At 38.1% G+C, this 22,342-nt stretch overlaps 1 protein-coding gene across 1 annotated transcript; it reads right to left on the reverse strand.

The window, feature by feature from the left end:
• Positions 1 to 2,172: 2,172 nt before the first annotated feature.
• On the reverse strand, positions 2,173 to 20,563 carry YME1L1 (YME1 like 1 ATPase). The gene is made up of 19 exons (XM_063149391.1): positions 20,469 to 20,563; positions 18,815 to 18,946; positions 17,821 to 17,986; positions 16,820 to 16,918; positions 15,240 to 15,349; positions 14,075 to 14,225; positions 13,876 to 13,983; positions 12,984 to 13,066; positions 12,062 to 12,152; positions 11,133 to 11,285; positions 9,522 to 9,654; positions 8,978 to 9,040; positions 8,393 to 8,505; positions 7,893 to 8,048; positions 6,981 to 7,132; positions 5,996 to 6,122; positions 5,824 to 5,897; positions 5,098 to 5,184; positions 2,173 to 3,952 (listed from the first exon to the last, which is right to left on the reverse strand). Exons 1-19 carry the CDS (start codon positions 20,496 to 20,498, stop codon positions 3,809 to 3,811), a joined length of 2,172 nt encoding a protein of 723 aa, XP_063005461.1. The 5' UTR covers positions 20,499 to 20,563; the 3' UTR covers positions 2,173 to 3,808.
• Between the last annotated feature and the right edge of the window lie 1,779 nt (positions 20,564 to 22,342).

Here is a 22,342-nt window from a genome sequence, read left to right on the forward strand (position 1 = left end):
ATATTAACCTTAGGAGAAATCTGCTTCTGAACTCAAAGTCAAAACTCCATGCTGAATCTCAGAATTACAGCTAGCAGCATTAAGTTTCCAGGACGGGGCACTAAACACAAAGCTACATTTGGGAAAAAACAAATGCACTAGAGTGCCCACTTCTCCCATTAAATGTTTCACAGTCCATACTAGTGCCATAATGGCAAATGTTGCAGCCATTTATGCACTGATGATGCTGTGGAAGGAGCAGATGATGCTCTCATGTTGACCAATGCCAGAGGAAGGCCTCTTAATAAATGTGTGAGTGATAGGTTTGGAAAGAGGGAAAGCTACTGCTCAGGGAAGTAGAGAGAGCAACCTATTTAAAGTGTGTACTCTCACCTCTCATCGTGTTGTTTGGCCATGTTTTAGAAGCAAAAATAGCTTTCATTGCTTCTAGCTAAAGTTTCCAAGCAGATCAATAGAGCAGAAAGTTAGCAATGGCTTGATTGCTCTATCTTCAAGGCCAGTTTAAAGGATTAAGATTTAGAACACCCTTCTGACATTTCAGCTGACTCAGGTCATCACAGAGTAAGAAGCAGCTAGGAGAAGGCCACAACTTTCAGTGGAACTTTGCATTTTGTGTTAGCATGCTGGTAGAATTCTGTCACGCCAGCCTCAGGAATACAGAAAATTCAGAATTATGTCCAAGTTTGAATTTCTTATTTTTATGTGCCACCCTGCTTGTGACCACTTTGAATGTATTTCAAAAGCAAACAGTGTATCTAAGCACTTAGCTCTGCCCCAATGTCAACAGCGGGAGGCTGTTCCTACATAAAGGAACACTTCTCTGACTGATTTCTGGAAGTGCTTTTGTGGTTGTGATGCGTTGACCCTGGCTGGACAGCAGGAGCCCACCAAAGCCACTCTATCACTCCCCTCCTTAGCTGGACAGGGAAGAGAAAACACAGCAAAAGGCCTGTGGGTTGAGATGAAGGCAGGGAGAGATCACTCACCATCATGGGCAAAACAGTTTTGAGTTCAGTAAAATGAGTTTAATTACCAACCAAATCAGAAATAAAACCAAATTTTAACACCACCTCTTCTTTCCTGTTTTCATTTTCACTTCCACTTTTCTCTACCTCCTCCCCCTCAAGCAGTAAGAGCAGGGTGGGGGCAGGACAGGAACTGGGGTTGCGGTCAGTCCATCACTGGTTGCCCCTGCTGCTCCCCTCTCCTCAGGAGGACTCTCACTCTAAGCCTGCTACCTCTTCTTCACTGACCTTCGTGTGTGCAGTGTGTTTATCTCACCTACTCACTCCTCTGTCTCTGGCTGCAATTGCTCTTGGGCAGAGCTTCCTCCCCTTCTTTCAGTGTGTTGTCCCCGAGGCTTTACCACCGGGGCTGATGGGCTCAGCCTTGGAGAGGAGCTCCTCCTAGAGCGGTCTGGCAGTGCTCTACTGGACACAGGGAAGCTTCTGGCATCTTCTCCCAGATGCCACCCATGCAGCCTCCTCACGACAAAAACCCTGCCACACAAACCCAACCCAGTGCTCTCCTATCTCTGCCCAATAAAACGAAAGGAGAAATTCCAGCTCCTAGGTGCTCCCAAGAGCACCAGCCATCAAATCCAATGCCTCAACAGACAAGTTTCTTGGAATATGTTACACACACAAAACCAACTAGGAATGACAGTGAACTCCTCAGTAATACTTGTGCTCTTAAGTTGGCCAAAAAGCAAAGATACCCTTTACACTTTATGGCTAATCTTGTAATAATCTTTCACGGCCCAATGATACATCACTTTTTTTTCTTTTTGATACTATCCTATGCACATAGCAAGAAGCTTTTGAATAAGAAAAGTTGGACTTCAAGAACTTACCCCCATAAACAAGATCATTCAATACAGATTTTAGTAACTTCAAACAAGAAAAAGATTTTTTGCTTCTCTTATATGCAAATTCACATTATTTAGCTGGAAAAGATCCCTTCCAAGTCCCACTACTGAAGCAGCAATTGAAAAAAAGGTATGAATTTCTAGGGAGAACATTCCCTAGAAATCTCACTAAGAGAGAGTGCAATTTTGCCATAATTCTTAAATTTATTTACAATTTTAAATGTTGTATACACCTCAATTTACATACTAGGGAACTTGGTAGTACATTTTATAGCAATTTACAGTGAATAAGAAGAAAACCAATGTGCATAATTAAAATTAACCTTTATTACTCCAAAACCAGATGTCAAATATGCAGTATACTTCTGTTTCTATTGGCATATTTCCAAAATACATGTACAACTGTAACTAGTCAGCCTAGATATTTCCTATACCGTTTTATAATATTTGGAAGTTCTCCCACGCTGAGCAGGATGCCGCTATAGTAAGTTGACAAAAAGAGGCAAAAAAGAAAGTTGATCTTCTTTTGAAAGGGAAAAAAAAAAAGCATGTGCTCTTACTAAAAATACTAGGTTATAATCAAGCATTACACTCAGAAAATTCTAAAATAGTTTTAGGTGTAGCTACCAGTTTCCATTCACATTTCTTGGCACCAGCCCAACTATTTTAATGTCCAAATATGGTAACCCTCAACATTAATATGCTAATACACGCCCTCTCTGCAACAGAAGCTTGTAATCCCACAACACTACAACTGATTGTGCAGAAGGATTATGATCAAGATGTGTTATTCCTAAAATCCAGTTCCATGAGATCAGAGGAATACTGGCATATAATTGCTAGCCATCACTTCCACTTGATTGGAAACTAGTCTTGTTTTCAAAACCTTTTTTGTATTTTCTCAGAATTTCCCAAGGTTTCTGTAAGGGTTGAAAGAAAAGGTTTTACTTCCCTACTTCTACCATAGAACAGAACTAGGAATGTTATTTGAAACAACACATGCTTCAAACATTTTCTGAATTACTTTTCAGTGAGTGACGTTGTCCTCTTTGAAGAGATTATCTGTTGAATTATCAAACGCCGTAGATAGTATTAATAGAAACTAGTTCTGTAGAATTTCCAGCAGTGTAAAAGCACTGTCATCAAAGCACTGTCATCTGCCTACTGCAGTAATAAAAATTTTAAGAAACTTGTCAGCAGCACATGAGAGGTCACAGGTATTTCTCTTATCCCTGCTATAGTTTCACCCAAAACATGGTCCAAAGAGGCTTAGACACATTTAGCCTGTTGTTTTTGCAATTTCTCTCCCAGCCATACAGATGTGTATTTTAACCCCAAGAGTACTGGAAATATGACCACTAACATTTTTGTCTAGCATGGTGCTCCCACCATGTAGCTTGTTCACTCTTTGAGATGTTTTGTTACATTTCTAAATAAGAAGTCCTTAATAGTGGCCTCTAACCCCAAACAGAGAATGAGCAATGGCTACACGACATACTGATGCTTTACATCTCAGTCTGTCACTCTCCATAACATCCCAGAGCACACACTGTGAGGTATCACTTCAAACACACATGTAGCAGCACGGCCCAGGAAGCTGTGCCAACACACACCAGTGGATCTGCATGTTTTTCTGCTCAGCTTCAACACATTTGATTGGATCAAAATGCTGAATTCAACCCTGAGATTTATCCTTCTGAATGACTTCTTGTGCGAAGAGCATAAGGAGCAGAGGATGAGGAACTTGCTTTATTTTGTGTCTTATTCTGATGAGACACAACAAATAGATGAGTAACAGAAGCTCACAAGAGACAGACTACTATTAAAGTGACACTAATGCCATACACACATCAGGAAGAGAAAAAAAGGCTATGCTGCGTAAGACTACTGCATTGCTAGATGTACATTCTTCAAATTATCAGTTACATATCCCAGAAGTTATCATCTTACTTCTAGTTTTTTTCCCTCTAGAACAATTTGGATTTCTTTGGCATCCAAAGTCTCATATTTCAATAAAGCTTCTGCTAAATTCTTGTGTTCTTTTGCATGAGTCTTCAGGATGTTCTTCGCTCGCTCATAGGAGTCCTAATTTGAAGAACATGTAGAAGGAGATTTTAAGACTTTACAACAAAAACAACAGCAAGATTCCACTTTAAAAATAGTTTCCAGGTAAATACAGCTTGAGACAAACATTTAAAGTTGCGCCTTACATTTCAAAGCTAGCACAGCTCCTGATTCACAAAGCTTTAAAATACAGCTGGCATAATTAATGAAAAGCAACCAAACACTTTATGCCACCTGTGCATTTTGCACAAGTACGGCTGAAAACAAAGTCCTGAGATAAACCTTAGTATTGTTACATATGACTTAGAAAACACTTACTAGATTAGAAAATTTCCTGATTTTTTATAACAATTTTTTTGCACTATGAGCAAAGCTACAGCATTCACAGATTCTTCCTCAAAGACAAGCATTTTTAAATATTTATAAAACTCAAAACACTATGTAGTTTTAGAAAGCTGAAAGTACAGCTTTTTCTAAAGCTACACTAAGCCACCAGTTGCTGCAAGTAGATGTGCACTGCCAGCATTACCAGTTTCAACTTTTAGTTCTACCCTGGCCAAATCAGTTCAAAAACAAATACAGCAAAAGTGTTACTCATTGAAATGTTACAATACAAGTAATTCTCCTGCCTGTACCAAACTAAACCAGATTACCAGAACAGTGATCACGAAGTTCAGTGATTATCAAATGTTACAAATTTCCCCAAGCATCTGACATTGATCACTGTGAGGAAGAGGATACTGGAGGCAACACTCTGATCTGATATGGCCATTCCTGTGATTTTATATAAAATTACTTATCTTGGGAGTTATGAAATGTGAAAGGAACATAAAACACCCACATCTGTTCTAAAACAATTTGTAGCCATACTTTCCCTGTGAATTGAATAGGAAAAAAAAAACCAAATCCTGACCAAATATAAGAGAAGTGTTAAAGAGTATATTGCAGAGCCCAACATCAGCAACTTGATTTACACTACATGTGCATGACAATCACCAACAAGTTTTGATATGCAGACATTCAAAGTTGCAGCTACATTAAATACTTGGGAATACTTCCACCCACTGGTGTATCTTCACCAGTATACATGACTCAAATGAAGTAACCAATCAAGCAGGTGTTCAGTTGATCTCAGAATATGAGAGTGGAGGGGGAGAGGCTCTTACCCGTAGAAGTGTCCTCACTTCCTGTTCAATTGCAGACTGAGTTTCTGGGCTGACTTTCCCCGGATCAGTGTAGGTCATAACACCCAGCTAAACAACAACAAAAATATCTTTATCTTGCTACTGTTGCAGTCATACACACAAAACTCTCTACAAATTTCAGCATCTATTGCTTCTGCATGCAAGCAAAATCATGAGTCAAATGCCTGCTGCAGTGCTCTGAGCAGAAGCTAAACAAGCCTATCCATCAACTATGTAGTTACTGCAGAATTATGTTTCAATAGGTCACAGTACAGATCCTAATTAGGTCCTTTCTTACTTAAAAATCAAACCAAAATGTCTACACTACTAATATTTGACAGACAATCAACATGACTAAAGAAGCTTCTAAAGAAAGTACACAAAACTCCCAGTTGTTACCCTCTTTGCCCTCCCAGACTCAATTCCAAATTATCCTCAATTCCAAAATGTCTGGCTTTATTATAACTATTTCCTGAAGATATTTGTGATTTTCAAGGTAATTTTGAAGTGAAAATCCTGGGAGGTAATTTTTTAAACTGTCAATATACAGGTTTTCTAGTTGAGCTCTCTACAGCAGACCAGAGGCTCACTCTTTTTGTGGTAACTACTTACCATAATCTCAGAGATCACTGACAGACCAATAGGCTTTAGCTAGAGAACAGAACTTGGTTTTACTCCATATAAATATTAAAGGATTGATGATACTACCTTCTCACTCATTCCAAATCGAGTCACCATCAGTCTTGCAATTTTGGTAGCATTGTCAAAATCACTGGAAGCACCTGAGAGCAAACAGATCTAAGTTACATTACTGAAACGACGTTAAACACGCCAGTCCACACCCTTGATCAAAAACTCTTTTAACTACCAATTAGCTGACCTGTTGTGATGTGATCACTTCCAAATATGAGCTCTTCTGCTACTCTTCCTCCCATACAGACATCCATCTGTGCAAGCAACTGGGATCTAGTTTCACTCCATCTGTCATTTTCTGGGAGCAAAGATACCTGTAAGACACAGAACTGTGGTCAGCTAACAAAAAACAAAGAAGTACTGAAGTAATCTCAAAAATATTCTTGTTTGTATCGGAAGCAGATAAAGATTTTATGTAACACTTTGCATGCTCTGGCCTGCCTCTAGTGTATGCATTTATCAGGACTGCTTGGAGGTGCTGAGTGGAACCACTGAAACAGCCTCCTCAGACCCTGAGCACCCCATCAATGTGAGCAACTACTGCCAGAAGAAACAGAACAAATCAACTTGCCCAGAGGATTCAGACCAGTGGTTTTCATTAACTGAACACATTAACTTGAAAAAGTTCAACAGGAAGAGACATAATAGAAATATTTTTCTGTTCAAATGCTTGGTACATACAGGCAAAATAGAAAAATTTATGGATATCTATGCAAAAAACAAGGTGCGTAACCAATGAAGCTTAAAAAAGCCAAACTGGACAAAGCACAACCTAAAGGACTTTGTGTTAAAAGTACAGTTGAGCTTCTACCTACCAGTCCTTTAGGTGATCTTCAATATTTTGCTGTTGGGTGCTATTTCAACTGCAGCAGAATCAAACTTACTTCTATTTCTCTTTCCTTGTACATGTGAACTGTTATACCAGTGCACAGTAATTTATTAAAAAATGAAGAAAGCTTTTTATCACACAGAAAGGATGACCTTGGGTTTTCCAAGAGACTGCTCATAACTATTTCAACAGACTACAATACTCATTAACAAATAACAGCACATAGCATCGTTACAAATTCTTCTGCACCACCAAACCAACATAAAAATTTAACTAAATAAAGAACTATTAATAAACTAAATAAAATTTAAAAATACTAAAAAACGGATGAAGAAGCACTCACATGTCCCAGTGTTGTTCCTCGTGTCATGATTGTGGCCTTGTTGATCGGCATGGCATCCTTGGTGTAATAGGCAATGATAGCATGTCCAGACTCATGGTAAGCTGTGATGGTTCTGTTCTTCTCATCAATTTCTACACTTCTACGCTCAGGTCCTTAAACAGAGGAACATTACATTAACCTTTTTGTACAGCTGGCCACCACAATCCACACCCTACATAAACAGGGCACAAAGCAGCCAAGGAACAGCATGTGATCAAAGGGAACTAACACTTAAGTGCAAAATGTTTACAAGTCAGATTTTAATGTCAAAAAAATAGACCCAAACATATTCTACAGACAAGCTGCTTTTAAAGTAGTAGATTTAAAATGCAATCTAAGTATCTGAGAAAACTCCATTTCCTCTCTCAAGCATGAACAGACCAGATTTATAGTGGTTATGTCTAAGATGTTTAAGATTTGTGCTACCACATGAGAATTTTAACAGAACCTCCAGATTTCTGGTCATCCATAAGGGAAGGATAAGAAATCAAGCCTGTGTCTCCCTCCAGGCTGAAGTATGACATGCCACATTTTTAATTTTAAAAAATGGTATGAAATTTTAAAAAATGTATTCCACACTAGATTTTACATACTACTCTCTGGTCTCAGAAGGTTCTATTCAGAAAAAACTAATAGGAAACTTTATTTGTTAAAAAAAATCCAAACAAACAAAGAAATCCCCCTCTAACCCCACTATAAAAAAACCAAACCAAACAAAAAAAAACAACCAAAAACCAAAAAAAAAAGCCACAGTGCAACAATCTGAAAAACAACACCATAAAAACTTTACTATTCCCCTGTAAAAGTCCTTATCACATAAGAAAAGCTTTGTGTATTGTAATGTACATTAATGTCTTTCATACAAAATCCTACCCATTAGAATTTTGTCTTTGGAGAATTCTAGTTCTTTCATGGTTACCATATCTTTTCCATCAACAGCAGCCTTTAAGGCAGCTTGATTTACAAGATTTTCAAGCTCTGCTCCAGAAAATCCTACTGTGCCTCGTGCAATTATTTCCGGATCAACAGCTGTAGGAGAAGAAAAAAAAAAAACAAAGCAAAACCATTTTGTTTATTAGAGTCCATATTGCTCCTGAAATTTTAATCAAGAATCATATTCTATTAAAAATGATGCATTAAACAAGAAAAAATAACAAACAAACAAACCAGTTTTAAAAGAAATTAAGCTTAATTCTCAAGACGCTATGAACTCTTAAGGACCAGAGAGAAACACGACATATGAGACAATTTTTGTGATCTTTATTGATGCAGTAAAGCCACAATTGCTAATGGAACAAAGGACTAACATGAGGGGGCAGATCCACTATAAAATCTGTTACATAAAAAGATACTAGAGTAAAATATTTACTTACATGGGTCATACTTGATTTTGTTAAGGTACCACTTCAGAATTTCCGTGCGACCTCTTACATCAGGCTTGGGAACAGTAACTTGCATATCAAAGCGACCAGGACGTATTAGAGCACTGAGGGAAATGACAATTTAGTACATTGACTCAAAAATACTGCAGTAAACTTGCTAATGTATAGCAAGGAACAAAAATCCATTGCTGGTTCTAAAGATATCTACACATAGGAAAATAATATATTTTTCTTATCTGCTTGTAGAAAGACAGATGAAAGATATTTATTGACAACTAATTTAAAAGTGGTTTTTTTTTGCATTTGAAAATTTTGTATTCTGAACAAGGAATGCAGCTTATCAATTTAGCTGAAAACTTGCAGAAATATCAAATGTTTAAAACATACTAATTATTTCTCCATATTTAACTCTGCAACGTATTAAATGCCAAAGAACAGTCAATACACATCCTTTTTAAGAAGGAAAACTCCAGCTATGACACTGTAATACTTGAAGATTTTCACAAGCAACTTTTGTTTTGTTGAAGGGGTTTTTTTACTACATGGTCTGTAAAACAAGCAATGAATTATACTCACTTGTCTAATGCTTCAGGGAAGTTTGTGGCACCAATAATAACAACACCTTCATTTGGTTTAAAGCTGTGTGGAAAAAAAGGTGTGAATTCTTTTTTTTCTGGACACAGAATTTACAATTTTATCAATAACTACTGTTACTCACCTTACTGACCAGTCAAAAACATGCTTTTACACTACAACATATATTCCAAGAATGACCATGTTTAACTCAGCAACTGGTTAAAAACATGTTCTAATCTCTGTGTTGAGCTTCTTCCTTTAGATATATAACCAGGCTAAAAAACCTGAGAAATTATTTAAAATAAACGGCAGCTGTTGTGCAAATACAACTCAAAAGCTTCTACATTCTTTACAGTAAGTCCATTAATGCTACTCTTGGCAGTGCTAGAAAATAGCCATAAAAGCATATTAAATATATATTCTTAAAAGCATTACAAAAAAATTACACAAAACTTCAAAGCTGCCAAGAAGAAAAAGTTCACCCACATATCCAAAATACCAGTCAGTCAAGCACCTTCTGTGCCCTCAGAATTCATATATTTACCCATCCATTTCGGCAAGGAGTTGATTAATGGTCTGTCTTGAATAGGGGTGCATTGGAGATTCAATTCTCTTCCCACCAACAGAGTCCAATTCATCAATGAAAATAACACAAGGTGCATTTGCTTTTGCTTCCCCTGACAAAAGGAAAATAGCAGAAGGAACCTTGAACCACACAAAAGAACAGACAATCTATCAGCTAGTTCAGGATTCTACTGTTTCTGTTATTACTGGATTACAGTGTGTTCTGTTAGACATCACAAAAACTGTCTTGCTTTTAGGCCTAAAAAAAGGAAAGAGAACATTCATTCTCTTTATCTTGCCATTTCAAAAATATTTCTCATCAGCTTATTCTTATCAAGTTACAAGAAATCACTAGTAAACAAACTATGTAATTGTCCTATTTTGTATGAACTTCTTACAAGAGTTTATTTTATAAGCTTGGGTAGAGAATATTTGCCTATTAAATAAAAACAATATAAAACTTGATGGGTCTCAACACTAACTTAGTTTAATAGAACTTGCTTGTTATTTTACAATGAAGGGTTCACACTCAAGTTCACAGGTATTAAAACACTAAATAAAAATGCTGTAATAAGCATGAAGACCATCAATTGGTGCCTGCATACTAGGATGCAATTCATTTCACCCCCCCAGACATATCTGTAACTTTAATATACCAGTCAGGCATCTACACTTTTGTAGACAACAGAAGGAAATGTATTTTTAAGGTCCTACATGTACTATATTTGGCACCTCATCCATGTAAATTCACATTCTTTTCTACAAATGCAAACTACTTTGTACATTGTATGTATTTGACCCTATCAATCTTCCATTTAAGAGGGAAGCTGGATTTTCTCTTCCCCAATAATATTTTCACACTTAAAATAGGAAGTCTCTTTTGTGAAAGCTATAAATCTAAACATAAGTTTGGAAAGTTTTGTTATCCTGCTGATGGGTCTGAGAAAGGAAATCTCCATGCCATGATGCCATAAAGCTTTAATTCAGAGTAAAAAAAAAATCTAAATATGAGGGCAGTAATTGAGAAGGTTAACTCAATTTTTTCATCTTACATTTACAATTAAAATTTACTACAATTTATACATGACTAAGGAAATTACAATTTCAAATATTCAATTTAGTCTATCGAACATTACGTTTCTAATTAAATTACTACTTCTCTCTGGGACCATTGTAAAATCAGTTATAAGTTTATAACAGATTTTTATCAGTTATAGGTGTTTATAACCGATTTTTATCAGTTATAGGTGTTTATAACAGCTATCATTTCATGTGATGGTTAGGAAGTAGCTACAGTTATAAACTGTATATGATGGTTGATGATAGATAGTTATAAACACCTATAACTGATAAAAATCAGTTATAGCTGTTTATAACAGCCATCATTTCATGTGATGGTTAGGAAGAAGCTACAGTTAACTGATGTTCACAGAATTGTGACATTTACCTGCACAATTAAAGCTTTATTTATTAGTCTCATACACGACTACTTTCCAGTAACCAGAACTGTAACTAATCAAGCCATGTAAACAACACTGAATACTTAAGCTTACATGTGAGAAGATTTCCAACCCAGGAATATTTAACTTACTGAAGAGGCTCCGGATGCGACTGGCTCCCACCCCAACAAACATCTCGTCAAACTCGGAGCCGGACGCGTAATAGAACGGAACATCGGCTTCCCCCGCCACAGCCCGCGCAAGGAGAGTCTTGCCAGTACCAGGTGGTCCAACTAACAAAATGCCTAAAAGACAAACAAAAACCCAACAAAGCCACCACATCCACACAGTCTTCTTATATGAGTGGTTTCTTCCATGCATTAGAGGAAATAATGTACACTTGGCTCCTAAAAGGTGTTAAGATGCCATTTCAGGTAGTGCTCATTACTGCCAGTCTGAAGGAGCTTCCTGGAACAGATCCAGATACAATTTGATCCATGTTTAAACAACAACAAGGACTTGTAAGACCATCAAAACAGAAGCCTGAAATATTCTGAAGATTTAATGTTGAGTTTAGCAGCTGAATCCCTAACAGTGTTAGCTTCAAACTGACATTTTCCTGGCTGTTTCTGTGGAATCTTTATTTTTAATTAAATCCTTCCAAGTAACTGTCTTTAAACAGTGTAGAGCACTAACAGGAAACAGATTTCTCAGGTCTATGCATTTCAGATTTATGTGGATTTCCACTATGATCTTAATCACCCTTTTACATAAAAACATTTGTTTCTGAACTATCTAAAGCAGTTAGGCACCAAAGGTGCTAAAAGCCATAAGGAAGAAATAAAGGCCTTTTAAGAGTTCAGTTAATAAACCCTCCTGCTTTACAGGACAAAATACTGCTGTTTGTTAGTTCAATAACTGAAGAAGGCACAGTAAATTTTGTCTAACCCCAAAATTTTAGTTTGCATAATACATGAAGAAACAGCAAGAAACTAGGCTGTAAAGTAGTCACTCACTACAGAACACGCCTCACAGCTATGGCTACATAGCTTTTTCACTTCTGCTGAGCAATTATTCTTACCTTTTGGAAGTTTACCTCCTAATACAGTAAATTTGTGAGGGTTTTTCAGAAATTCCACAACTTCTTGCAATTCCTGCTTAGCTTCTTCAACCTATACATGAAAAGCAAGCCACAAATATAACTACGCATTTATAAACACTGCATGTTTTTGTATGTAGGTTTTGTATTAGAGGTTAAGTCCCTGACTGCATACAGAAAAATATTAAAGTGTACCACAGAATTTGTGTGGATACCAATACTTAATTCAACCTATCCTAAAACTGTTTGTGGGACTGAGCAAACATTAAACTCAGTAACACTGAAGGAACAACCAAACAGTTCAAGAGCAGGTGTGACCAAAGAAATAAACACAAAATCAAAAATTCCAAATCAAAATATTACTCTTTTTAATTAAAAATAGACTAATTCTATCTATTTGTCCAAGGGGAAGGAAACAGGGAGGTCCTCATTTTTCCACTAATAGTCAAAGAACAATTGAACAGAAAAAACAGAGGTATCCTATCAGCAGTGACATGCCCACTTCTTTCTGGGAATCTCCCTATCTCCTGTCCCAATAACACTGCCTGAAAGAGATGGTACTAAGAGAAAAACGACCAAATGGCATTATCATCTTCATATGCCAATTAACTTCTGCAAAAGGTAGATTAATATTGATATTTATGGCCTGCCATTTGCTATTATAGTCTTTAAAAATGTTATTCAACAAGTAGAGCGCACCTTTTATGAGGTATTGCATTCCACAAAAACAAAGTAGAAAAAGAGTGGTTAAAGCCTTCCTTCACCTTGGAGTGGTCAATGCATATAAAGTTTCACTTCATACAAAGAAATTTCTTGAACAGACTAAGACATTCATAATGATTAGTTAAACAACAGACTCACAATGATTACTTAAAACTTGCACACGCTTTACTTTTGATCTTACCCCTTTAACATGCTCGAAGGTGACATTTTTCAGCTGGATTGGATCAACTGCTGCATCAAAGATACTTGATGTTCGAAAGCGTACTAAGAGCAAACAGCAGATGACGAACAACAAATTTACACACAAAGTCATTTCACTGCAAGGCTGAGTGCTGCACCTGAACACATGCCAGTCAGACACTGACCTGACACCTGCCCTTTTGATAGGGCATGTGTGCACTTACAACTGTTGAGCAGGAATAAGATTTATGTTTCAAAAAAATCTTTGAAATATTTGCAATTAATTCAGTGATATGCTTTTTAGTCACATGTAGTACAGGAAGCTCCTCATCCAGAAGTGTGTACACAAAGCCAGAACTTCTCCCTCAATGTTTCTATACATATCCTAACTTTCTTGAGACTTATAACTTATCAGGTGATAACTTAGTATCAAGCTGAACGTCTCCAGTTACGTTAGCTCAGCCTTCTGATTGTTCCACTATTTCCAACAGATTTCTCAAGATTTAGCAACCCAAGTTCCCAGTTGCCATAAACTAGGCTGTGATTACAAATTGGAAATTCAAACCATATTGCCTACAGCTGATCTAGATAACATATCACCTAAATTGAAAGTCAAATACCTAACTGGTGGCCAGTCTGACTTCTCTGGTTCCATGTAACTGCTTCACCAAAAGAAATAAAGTAATTATACTGACACAGAACATTTTTGTCTTCATAAATGTTTTATCACGCTGTCATCTGAAAGGCTGTAGCCAGAAGCAGTACATAACTCATAGGATAACTTCTCAGTGTACTAATATAAACCAATCACAATGTCAAAACATATTTAATTTATGCTAAACCTGCTGGAAGAAACAACACAAGTGAAACAGTGTGGAAAAAAGTTAACTAACCAGCATCAGAAAAGGAACCTTTTCCAGGTAAAAATGATGAATATATAGCAAGATAAAAACAAAGAACGAAGAGAAAGAAAGAAAGCAAACGTGATCTTCTTAAGGAATCTGAAAAAGAAAATAAAAACATATTTAACATGGGCTAAAATAAACTACTTTCTAATTGCAAAGACAAGATATGTGAATTAACACAACTTACCAAGTGTTTTTTGCAGGAATACCTGTGCTTTCAAAAAGCCTTCTGCAAAACCAGTTTTAAAAGCATCCTGGTGAGCCTCTGGGATGTTTTTTGTTTTCATCAGTGTGTCTAAGTTTTCAACATCAATTCGTCTCTTTCTCAGGATAAAACCCTGCAATGTTTTCCAAAGCAGTGTTAGTATACATCAAGTTTTCATAAACAGTTAATTTACCACCTGGCTAACATGAGTGATAGGAAAAAATAAAATTACAACAGCATATAATTCATGTGCTACTGGGTTAGTTAGAGGGCACAGGCCAATAGCTTGAATGTGAATCCCCATGGTCTGAGCATGGGCATTCCCATTTTTGCTGAGCAAATCCATTTTGGAGCCCTCCTGGATCCCAGTTCCAAACTGAAAATATAGCCTAAGACAGATCTGTACACAGCCAGCTTTGTTCACCGTATTCAGTGGGACTTATTAGCTTAAGCTTCTTGCTTTATTCCCAATTGCAAAATATCTTTGCAAGTATCATTTTGATGGAGCTTAAGCAAATACATCTCATATGCCCTGTCAAATTTCAGAGCAGCACTGCATGGAGCTAGCTCTGGTTTTATCTTCATCCACAGTACACCTAGTCCCCAGATGAAATAAACCACATATGCCTAGAAGAAGGGAAGAGTTCAAAGACAATTTACACACACAGTTAAATGAAAAGCCTTACTTAGCCTGCCTTCTGTACAATCATCAATTAGAAGCAAAGAGTACCCAAGTCAATCATCCAAAGCAGTAACAACCCCAAGCTATCTGCTGACTTGAAAACACACATTCTTGTATGTTAAACTAGCTGTATTTCTGCTTAAAGAAATTAATCCTTTGACTTGAAGCTATTTTTAGTTTTTATTCTGTTTTAGAAACAGAAATAATTTAATTTCTAGAGTTAAAACCATAGTTATATGCTGAAACTGTTCTCCTAAAAATTCAAATAACCGCACTATTGGTGATTATGGAACAAATATATGAATTAATAAGAAAAAAAAATACACTGCCATTAGCTCAAGTTCTAGAATTAAGAAATATTTTCATGCTAGTGAAAGAAAACATCTATGGTAAATTTGAAGGCTTAGTCAAGAGAAAGAGATGGTTTGAGTAAGCCCCAAACAACTTAATGTTACTTATATTTACCTTCAAAATTGAAGAAAGTGAACTTTTTGTTTCTGTGAATTGATCAGATGTTGACTGCAGACGTCTTGCTCTTGATCTCACAGTCTTAAAGTTCCGTGTCTGTATGTAGACTTTATGTAGTAAGAATAAACAGAAGTTAAAACCTAATCATTACTACCACCACAAAAATAAAAGTCTTAAGAAATTTCTGAAACTATTATATGAAAGAATATGGAATATAATCTTCCCATCATATCCACTGTACTGTAAATGGATAGTTATGTAATCACAAACTCTATTTGTCATCTGACCTTGCAAGCAAACTTCTGTTTCACATAAATTTTCAAGTTGAAATAATCTGAGTTCATGGTGTAAATTATAGCTAATTGGCCAACTTAGGGAAGAGGAGACATTCAGACAATTAAATCCAGGCAGGCTGACAAAGATGAAACATTCAGAAGCAAATGCAGAAGGATGGGAATAATGCTTTGTGAGCTCCGCTGGTAAAATGCCCTGAGGAGAACTGGAATGGTTTCAGTGTACTGTTAACTTCATTAGTGACAAAAGAAATGAGATCCTTTAATCACAGTGAGCTAATGACACTCTAAGTTCTCTCCTACCACATCAGAAGCCTTGTGAAGGACATTTCACCACAAGTGAATGTTTTTCTTCTTTTACTACTATATTTTAAAATAAACATCAATACCAGTCAATTAGGTTGGTTTCACTAAGCTTTTTGTTGTTCTAGAACAGCACCAGATAAAAAGAACTTCTGCAGCTGACCCTTGAGCCCTGCTCAAAAAAGGTCTAACATTTGATCAGGTAGTGCTGGACCTTGACCAGCTCAGTTTTGAAAATCGCCAAGGATTAAGATAACCAAACTTCTCCACGTGATCTGTTTCAGAACTTAACCATTCTCAATGTGAAAATGTTCAAACAGGTTTTATTCCATTTGCTTTTACTTGGGATTGTTGTCTCTTCTTTGAGGTGTATGTGAGAAGGGTAACTGATATGGCTCAAATAGCAATTGGATCACTCCTTGCCCTTTATTCTGCTAAATAAAACCTCAGATCCTTCAGCTTCTCCCCCGTACAAAATGCTTAAAAATCTGCCTCCTTCCCTGTGACTCATTACTGGGCTATCTCCATACTGTCAGCATTTCTCTTTGCCACAGGATACAAACATAGATATACCTACAGGTGCCATCAGAAGAACTTAGGACAATACCTGAACTTCCTGAACTGTTCATTATATTTTCACTAATGCCACCAGTCACCAAACCCCTCAGAAAATTCAACTGGATGAGTACTGAATTCAACATATTTATTGACTCAAAAATAGTCAGTTCATCTGTGGTCTTTTGAGATTATAATCCACAAATACTGACACCTTGGAACAACATGGTGATTACTAAATTCTGAAAATACACTACTCAAGTGCAAAAAATAACTTCATTATTTAAAGTGCTAATATCAACCTAAGTTTCTCCTGGAAGCTTACTGGTATTTCCTGAGTGATGCCTCTACAACAAATCCAAAAATACTTCTCCAGAATAGAAAAATTCTGTAGAGATTAAACCAGTGTAGTTTAATGTTTCATACCTGGCCAACACCGAACATCTGAACAGAAATTTTGGAGGGGATGAGGATGTTGTCCATACAAACAAGATGAGCGTAAAGCACTGAAAACATCCACAAAACCTACAAAAAGATACAACAAAGTGTAAATATACCCTGTCATAAATGACAATTCAACATTACTTCTTGCACAGTTTGTTTTTTTAGTTTTTAAAATATTAATTATATTTTACTATAGTACTCCAAGCATCTTTAATTAAACAAATTACCAGAACATCTATCAAAGCTTTGAAGCATTTCCAAGTATTTATTTGCTTTCAGGCAATTATCACTGAGCTAATTTTATTTGTATCTCACAACACATGCAATTTAAAATCTTTTCTCTAATAGCAGCAATATTATTCCTTACACTCCTCCTTTCTAATGCAGTACTATATAGACAGTATCTCAAATGTATATGGCAGTATCTCAGCTATATACTTCTTTTTCTAATAGATTCTTAAGCATCTGCAATGGTCTTCCTTCATTTTAGACTAATTCCAACAAAACATCTTCACCTGCAAGGAACTACTCTTGTTTATTTCAGCAATGAAATACTCTACATGGAGCATTAACAGCTTGCTACCTTGAATTCCTTTCTAATTAGTATCTTTGTGTCTCATTCCTTCAAGTAAAAAATTGATAAAAATGTAAACCGGGGATTTCTGTGATATAAGTAGATTAGCAAAATCTAATGTCTTGATGAAACAAACCAGTGGTATATTCACAGCTCAGGCTCATCACAGAGATAGAGCTGAGTTCAGAAAAGTTTAACAGCAACCAAATTGAAATCCAAAGAAACAATTAGTTGAATTTCCTAAATTTCTCAAGTTTACACAGACAAGCTATATACAACAAAAAATACATGAATACTCTTTATTAAATGCATTTAACTACAAATTATCTATAGCACAAGAGATTAAACTGAAGAATAACTGTATTCACCTTTATAATTTCACTCTCACAAACACATCACTCAAACATACCATGCTTATTTTCAAAGAAGGACTGAGCAGAGACATATGATGTGTGCCACTGTGAGGAGACTTTGCTTTCTGTACAGTAGCCAGGAAGCAGCCTGTTCACCAACTCTCTGAACTGGTTAGCTTTCAAATCAGACAATCCCAGATCTCTTAAATTTTTAAATACAGACTGAAAAACAGAAATAAATGTTAAAAATTTACATAAGATTACCCTAGAGAAAAAATTTCCCAGTAGCCCCAGAAGCAAATACAGACTGAAAAAAACAAATCAATCAAACCACAAAAAAACCCACAAAAACCCAACAATGGAATCACAACACAGTCGTGAGCGGTACAACCCATACTGATTTCCACAGTTCTGCAGTTACTGAGAAATTCCATGGTTTTCCTCCCAAAAAAGTGCTTAGTTACAAAACTTATAAGAAGCAAGTTGAAAGAGAAGTGGCAATATCTAATACTACTTGGCACTGTTTTAATTTTCAATGTCAAAAGCAAGAAATACCCAATGATAATGAAAGATATTTTAACAGAAAAATAAAACTGAACATGAAACCATGCCACTTAATTGCTCAAAAACATTCAACACATTTTAAGTTACAGTTCCCATTTCCTCACAAGCAATAATGACACAAACTTTGCTAGAGCTCAGAATAAAAAGGTAATATAGGGTTTATTATCAGAAAACTTGTTACTTTACAGGAAGAACCATTAAACTGCAAATGAAAACAAATCCCTTCCTCATTTGCAAAGTACTACTGAGACAAATACCAGCTTTTTTTTTTTTTTATGAAATACTGTATATTTGTCAAATCCTTACTGGCTAAATACTGACTGACTGCAGTTCTGCCAAAAGGATGCACTCTACATGTTAACATCCTGTTTTGTTTAGTCATATTACATTATTTTACAGACCAGTCAAATATTACATACAATTAAACTCATATTATTCAGATTTAATGTCAGTTAAACCATCACTTTTTCAAAAGGTTTTTTGTACCTCACTCTTCTGAGGATCATGCTCTGGGGAGGTGTCCCGCTGGACAGGCTGTATGGACGCTTTGCTGGCAGAAGTTGTGGAGCTTTTTGGTGAATGAAAGGCATTGATAAGGTGACTCAGAGGAACAGTAGCCTGGAAAAAAAATAGATAAGGACTTAGGCTTGTTTAAACTATTTAAATATACTTCTGTTCCAAACTCTAACTTATAACAGCATATCTTATACACTGCCTTTTAAATGAGGACTTAATTATAAACCACATTATCTTCAACACCACAGTGTTAGCTGATACCTCTTTTTACAGAGAAAAAAAGAGAAAGTTTAAGCATGTATGACAGATTAGAAACTCATATTTTCATCTCTAAAGCAATACTTTTATAACTTGAATTATCTGTACTTTTTCTTGCTTTTTTATTAGCCATTCAGAAAGGTTGCCTTTATGATTTCTTCCTTAGGATCACAGTTTCAGCTCAAGGATGAAAATGAAACTCCACAAAGCACACAGTCAAATCTGCAGCTCAGCAGCATTCAGCCAACTCCACCTCAGGCATCAGTACAGAAGCCCAGGTGCACCAGGTATGAGGGCTCCTCCTCCTGGCACGACTCCAACTCTTGTGAACATATGGGACAAACAACCCCAGCAGTTCCAAACCTCCTCAAACTCTGTACATGTCCCAGGAGCTGGGACACAACCCTGGCCACTGCAATTGAAGCACAACTGGGTATGTCCATGAACATCCTCCTGCAAGGACTACCATCTCTGTGTTGGCTAGACAGCAGATCGAAAGAAACAATGCTGTGAGACATGAAAACTGCTTCACAATTATTAGTACAAAACTGTAATTTGACTCAGAGTTTGTGGTAATACCATAAAGCCTCTAGAGGTCAAAGCCAGCATCCCAACCACTAACCAAACTTTCTGTCTGCATTTCCCACTCTGGTGAAATGACACCTCCCTAGAAACACATAAACTCTTCCATTTCACTACTCTGACGAAAGCTTTAAACACATTCTCCACGTGCGGAAAGAACAATCAAACCCTATAGTCTATCACACACTAATACAAAACTTAAAAATAAAACCGAAACCACTGGTTCAGATCAAAGTCCATATAACTAACCAGTCCCATCGGACTCATTGCCTAATTAAAGGCGCCTTCCTGGTTGTGTTTAGACTGTTCTGTGTAACAAATTACAACGATTTTCCCTCCACTAACTCTTCTAAGTCATTTCCTCTTGGCTTTCACAAGAACCCGTTAAAATTAACAGCATAGTTTAACTGTAGTAACACGTCACCACCCCTTGCTTCTGCTACAAAAACAGACACTAAAAAGCGCCATGTAAGGTTATTTCGTTGTTTCAGAATGCTTTTACTCTTTACAAGCTTTTACTGTACCTCCCTCTCTCCCCCATTTATGTATTTTTTTCCTCGACGCGGACCGCACACCGCCGTAGCCCCCACCCGCTCCTCTCCCAGTGACGCCCAAAGCCCCGGGAACGTGGCACGCAGGAACGGGCTCCTCCCGCCGCTGCCCGCAGCCGCCGGGCCTGCCGAGCGCCTCCGCCCGGACACGGAGCGAGCCCCCGCCGGGAGCGGGCCCGGGGCGCGGCGAGCCGCGCACGGCACCGGGCCGGAGCGCTCCGCCAGCCGCTCACCTGGGGCTGCACGGTGGAGAAGGAAAACATCCTGCCGGCGGGGCCGGCGGCGGCCGCAGGCGCCTCTTCCGCCTCGCAGCCCAGCCGCAGGAGCCCGCCCGCTGTGGCCGCCGGCGGTGAGGAGGCGCCGCGGCTCCGCTCCGGGAAATGTCCGCCCCGCGGCCGCGCCGACCGGGCCGAGCCGCCCCGGAAGCGGCGGCAGCGCAAAGAGCTTCCGGGCCGCTGCACCGCGCAGCCGCCGCCTCGAGGCCGAGGCGGAAGAAGCGAGCGGGCGCCGGCAGGGCCGCAGCAGAGGGGCGGGCAGGGCCCCGCGGGCACCCGCTCTCGGCCCGAGGCGGTGCAACTGCCAGAGCGCCCTGCCCCTGCTCGCTGTCAGCGCCCCCGGCTGCGGTCCGGAACGCGCGTCGTTAACCGGCGCGCAGCGTGATATTTCTAATTTTTATTCTAGTTTGTGTAGGGACATAGGTGGTGACCTACGAAAGTCTGGCTTACCAATCATAAAACTTGACACTGTACATTTTAACAACGACATCAACATTCCTTGCTTACAAATTACATAAGTATTTTGTTAATTAGACTTCAACCCCGTATTTGTTAGCTATAGATCTCCCTTCTCAAGCTAATCAGTGTGTAGCTGCAGTTCTTCCATTTGAGTCTGGGGCCTGTTCTGAATAGGTGGTCAGGGTCTCCCACTGCCACAATTACCCTTCTCCAGTTACTGCTCAGTCTTGACTTTAATCCTGGTGGCTCTTGTCCAGACAGCCCATTTGTCTTGGGATTATCTTTCCTTTTCCTTAAAACAAAATATTAGCCAAGTGTATGATGTTTCTAAAGCAGTGGAGGATATGGAGGTGATTTGAGACAGCCAGCACAGTTCCACCAAGGGAAAATCCTCTCTGACCAGCCTAGTGGCCTTCTATGATGGAGTAACTGTATCAGTGGATAAGTGATACAGGTGTCATTTATCTGGACTTCCATAAAGCCAATTTTTGCAAGGGTTTATTAGCGTTTTCTTTCTTTTACCTGACCACGGCTCTTAACTGAAAGTGCTCTCCCCCATCAACTTTCACTGCTCTGGATGAGCACAGCCCCACTGCTGCCTCCCCCTGCCTTTGTGTACATACATCTCTTCTGTTTTCCACTAGCACTCTCCTGTTCAAAGTCATGTAGCTCAGCTTGCTGATTTGGCAGAACCCTCACCTGACAACAGCAAAAAAAACCTAAAAGGTGATGAACATTTACCTAGATCCACTCCATGGAGCAGCTTTCCATTTAGCTGTACAATGGTTCACGCTGCCTGGAGGAAAAGAGAGAAGGTGTTGCCCTCTCTCCATGAGCTCAGGCTGCAGTGGAACACACACTCCTGATGCACTACCATTGCCGGCCTAGCCTGATGTCTGCCCGGGGTGCCTCCCCTTCTCTCAGCTGGATTTTTCCACTGCCATTGGAGCCCGTGAGACACACCTAAACTAATGTTGCAGAGTTAAATGACACACAGACAAGGATAAATTGTATTTTAATACCATTACAAAAAGCTAATTTAAAACATTCTGAAAAATGCGTGTTTTATGATTGGCTTTTCGCAAATATTAAAATGGATGTTATATGTGTTGTGTTAGAAAGTAATGCTGTATTAATTCTCTTAAGTAGTGTGTTAAATATTGTTTTAGGTTATAAAAAATGTTAAAATATAAACTATGCTATGTAGGATACTTTTTTTTAAAGGAAGGACTCACAGAGAAATAGCAGCCTCAGGACACCTAAATCTTTCAGAGGAAAAGAATTTATTGCCCTGTTATCAGAAGAAACAAACTTCTTCCCGCCTCAAAGGCACTGTTAGGATTCAGAGGAAGAAGCTGATGATGACCAGACAG

Source organism: Melospiza melodia, chromosome 1 (genome assembly GCF_035770615.1).
Source record: "Melospiza melodia melodia isolate bMelMel2 chromosome 1, bMelMel2.pri, whole genome shotgun sequence".
NCBI classification, from domain to species: domain Eukaryota; kingdom Metazoa; phylum Chordata; class Aves; order Passeriformes; family Passerellidae; genus Melospiza; species Melospiza melodia.

Excerpts from the sequence above, each read along its gene's own strand:
- YME1L1 (XM_063149391.1), bottom strand. The coding sequence starts at position 20,498 with ATGTTTTCCTTCTCCACCGTGCAGCCCCAG. Across the intron at positions 6,123-6,980 it reads GAGGAACAACACTGGGACAT|GTATCTTTGCTCCCAGAAAA; the intron begins GTGAGTGCTTCT and ends TGTGTCTTACAG. Across the intron at positions 5,185-5,823 it reads GATTTGGAATGAGTGAGAAG|CTGGGTGTTATGACCTACAC; the intron begins GTAGTATCATCA and ends GTTGTTGTTTAG.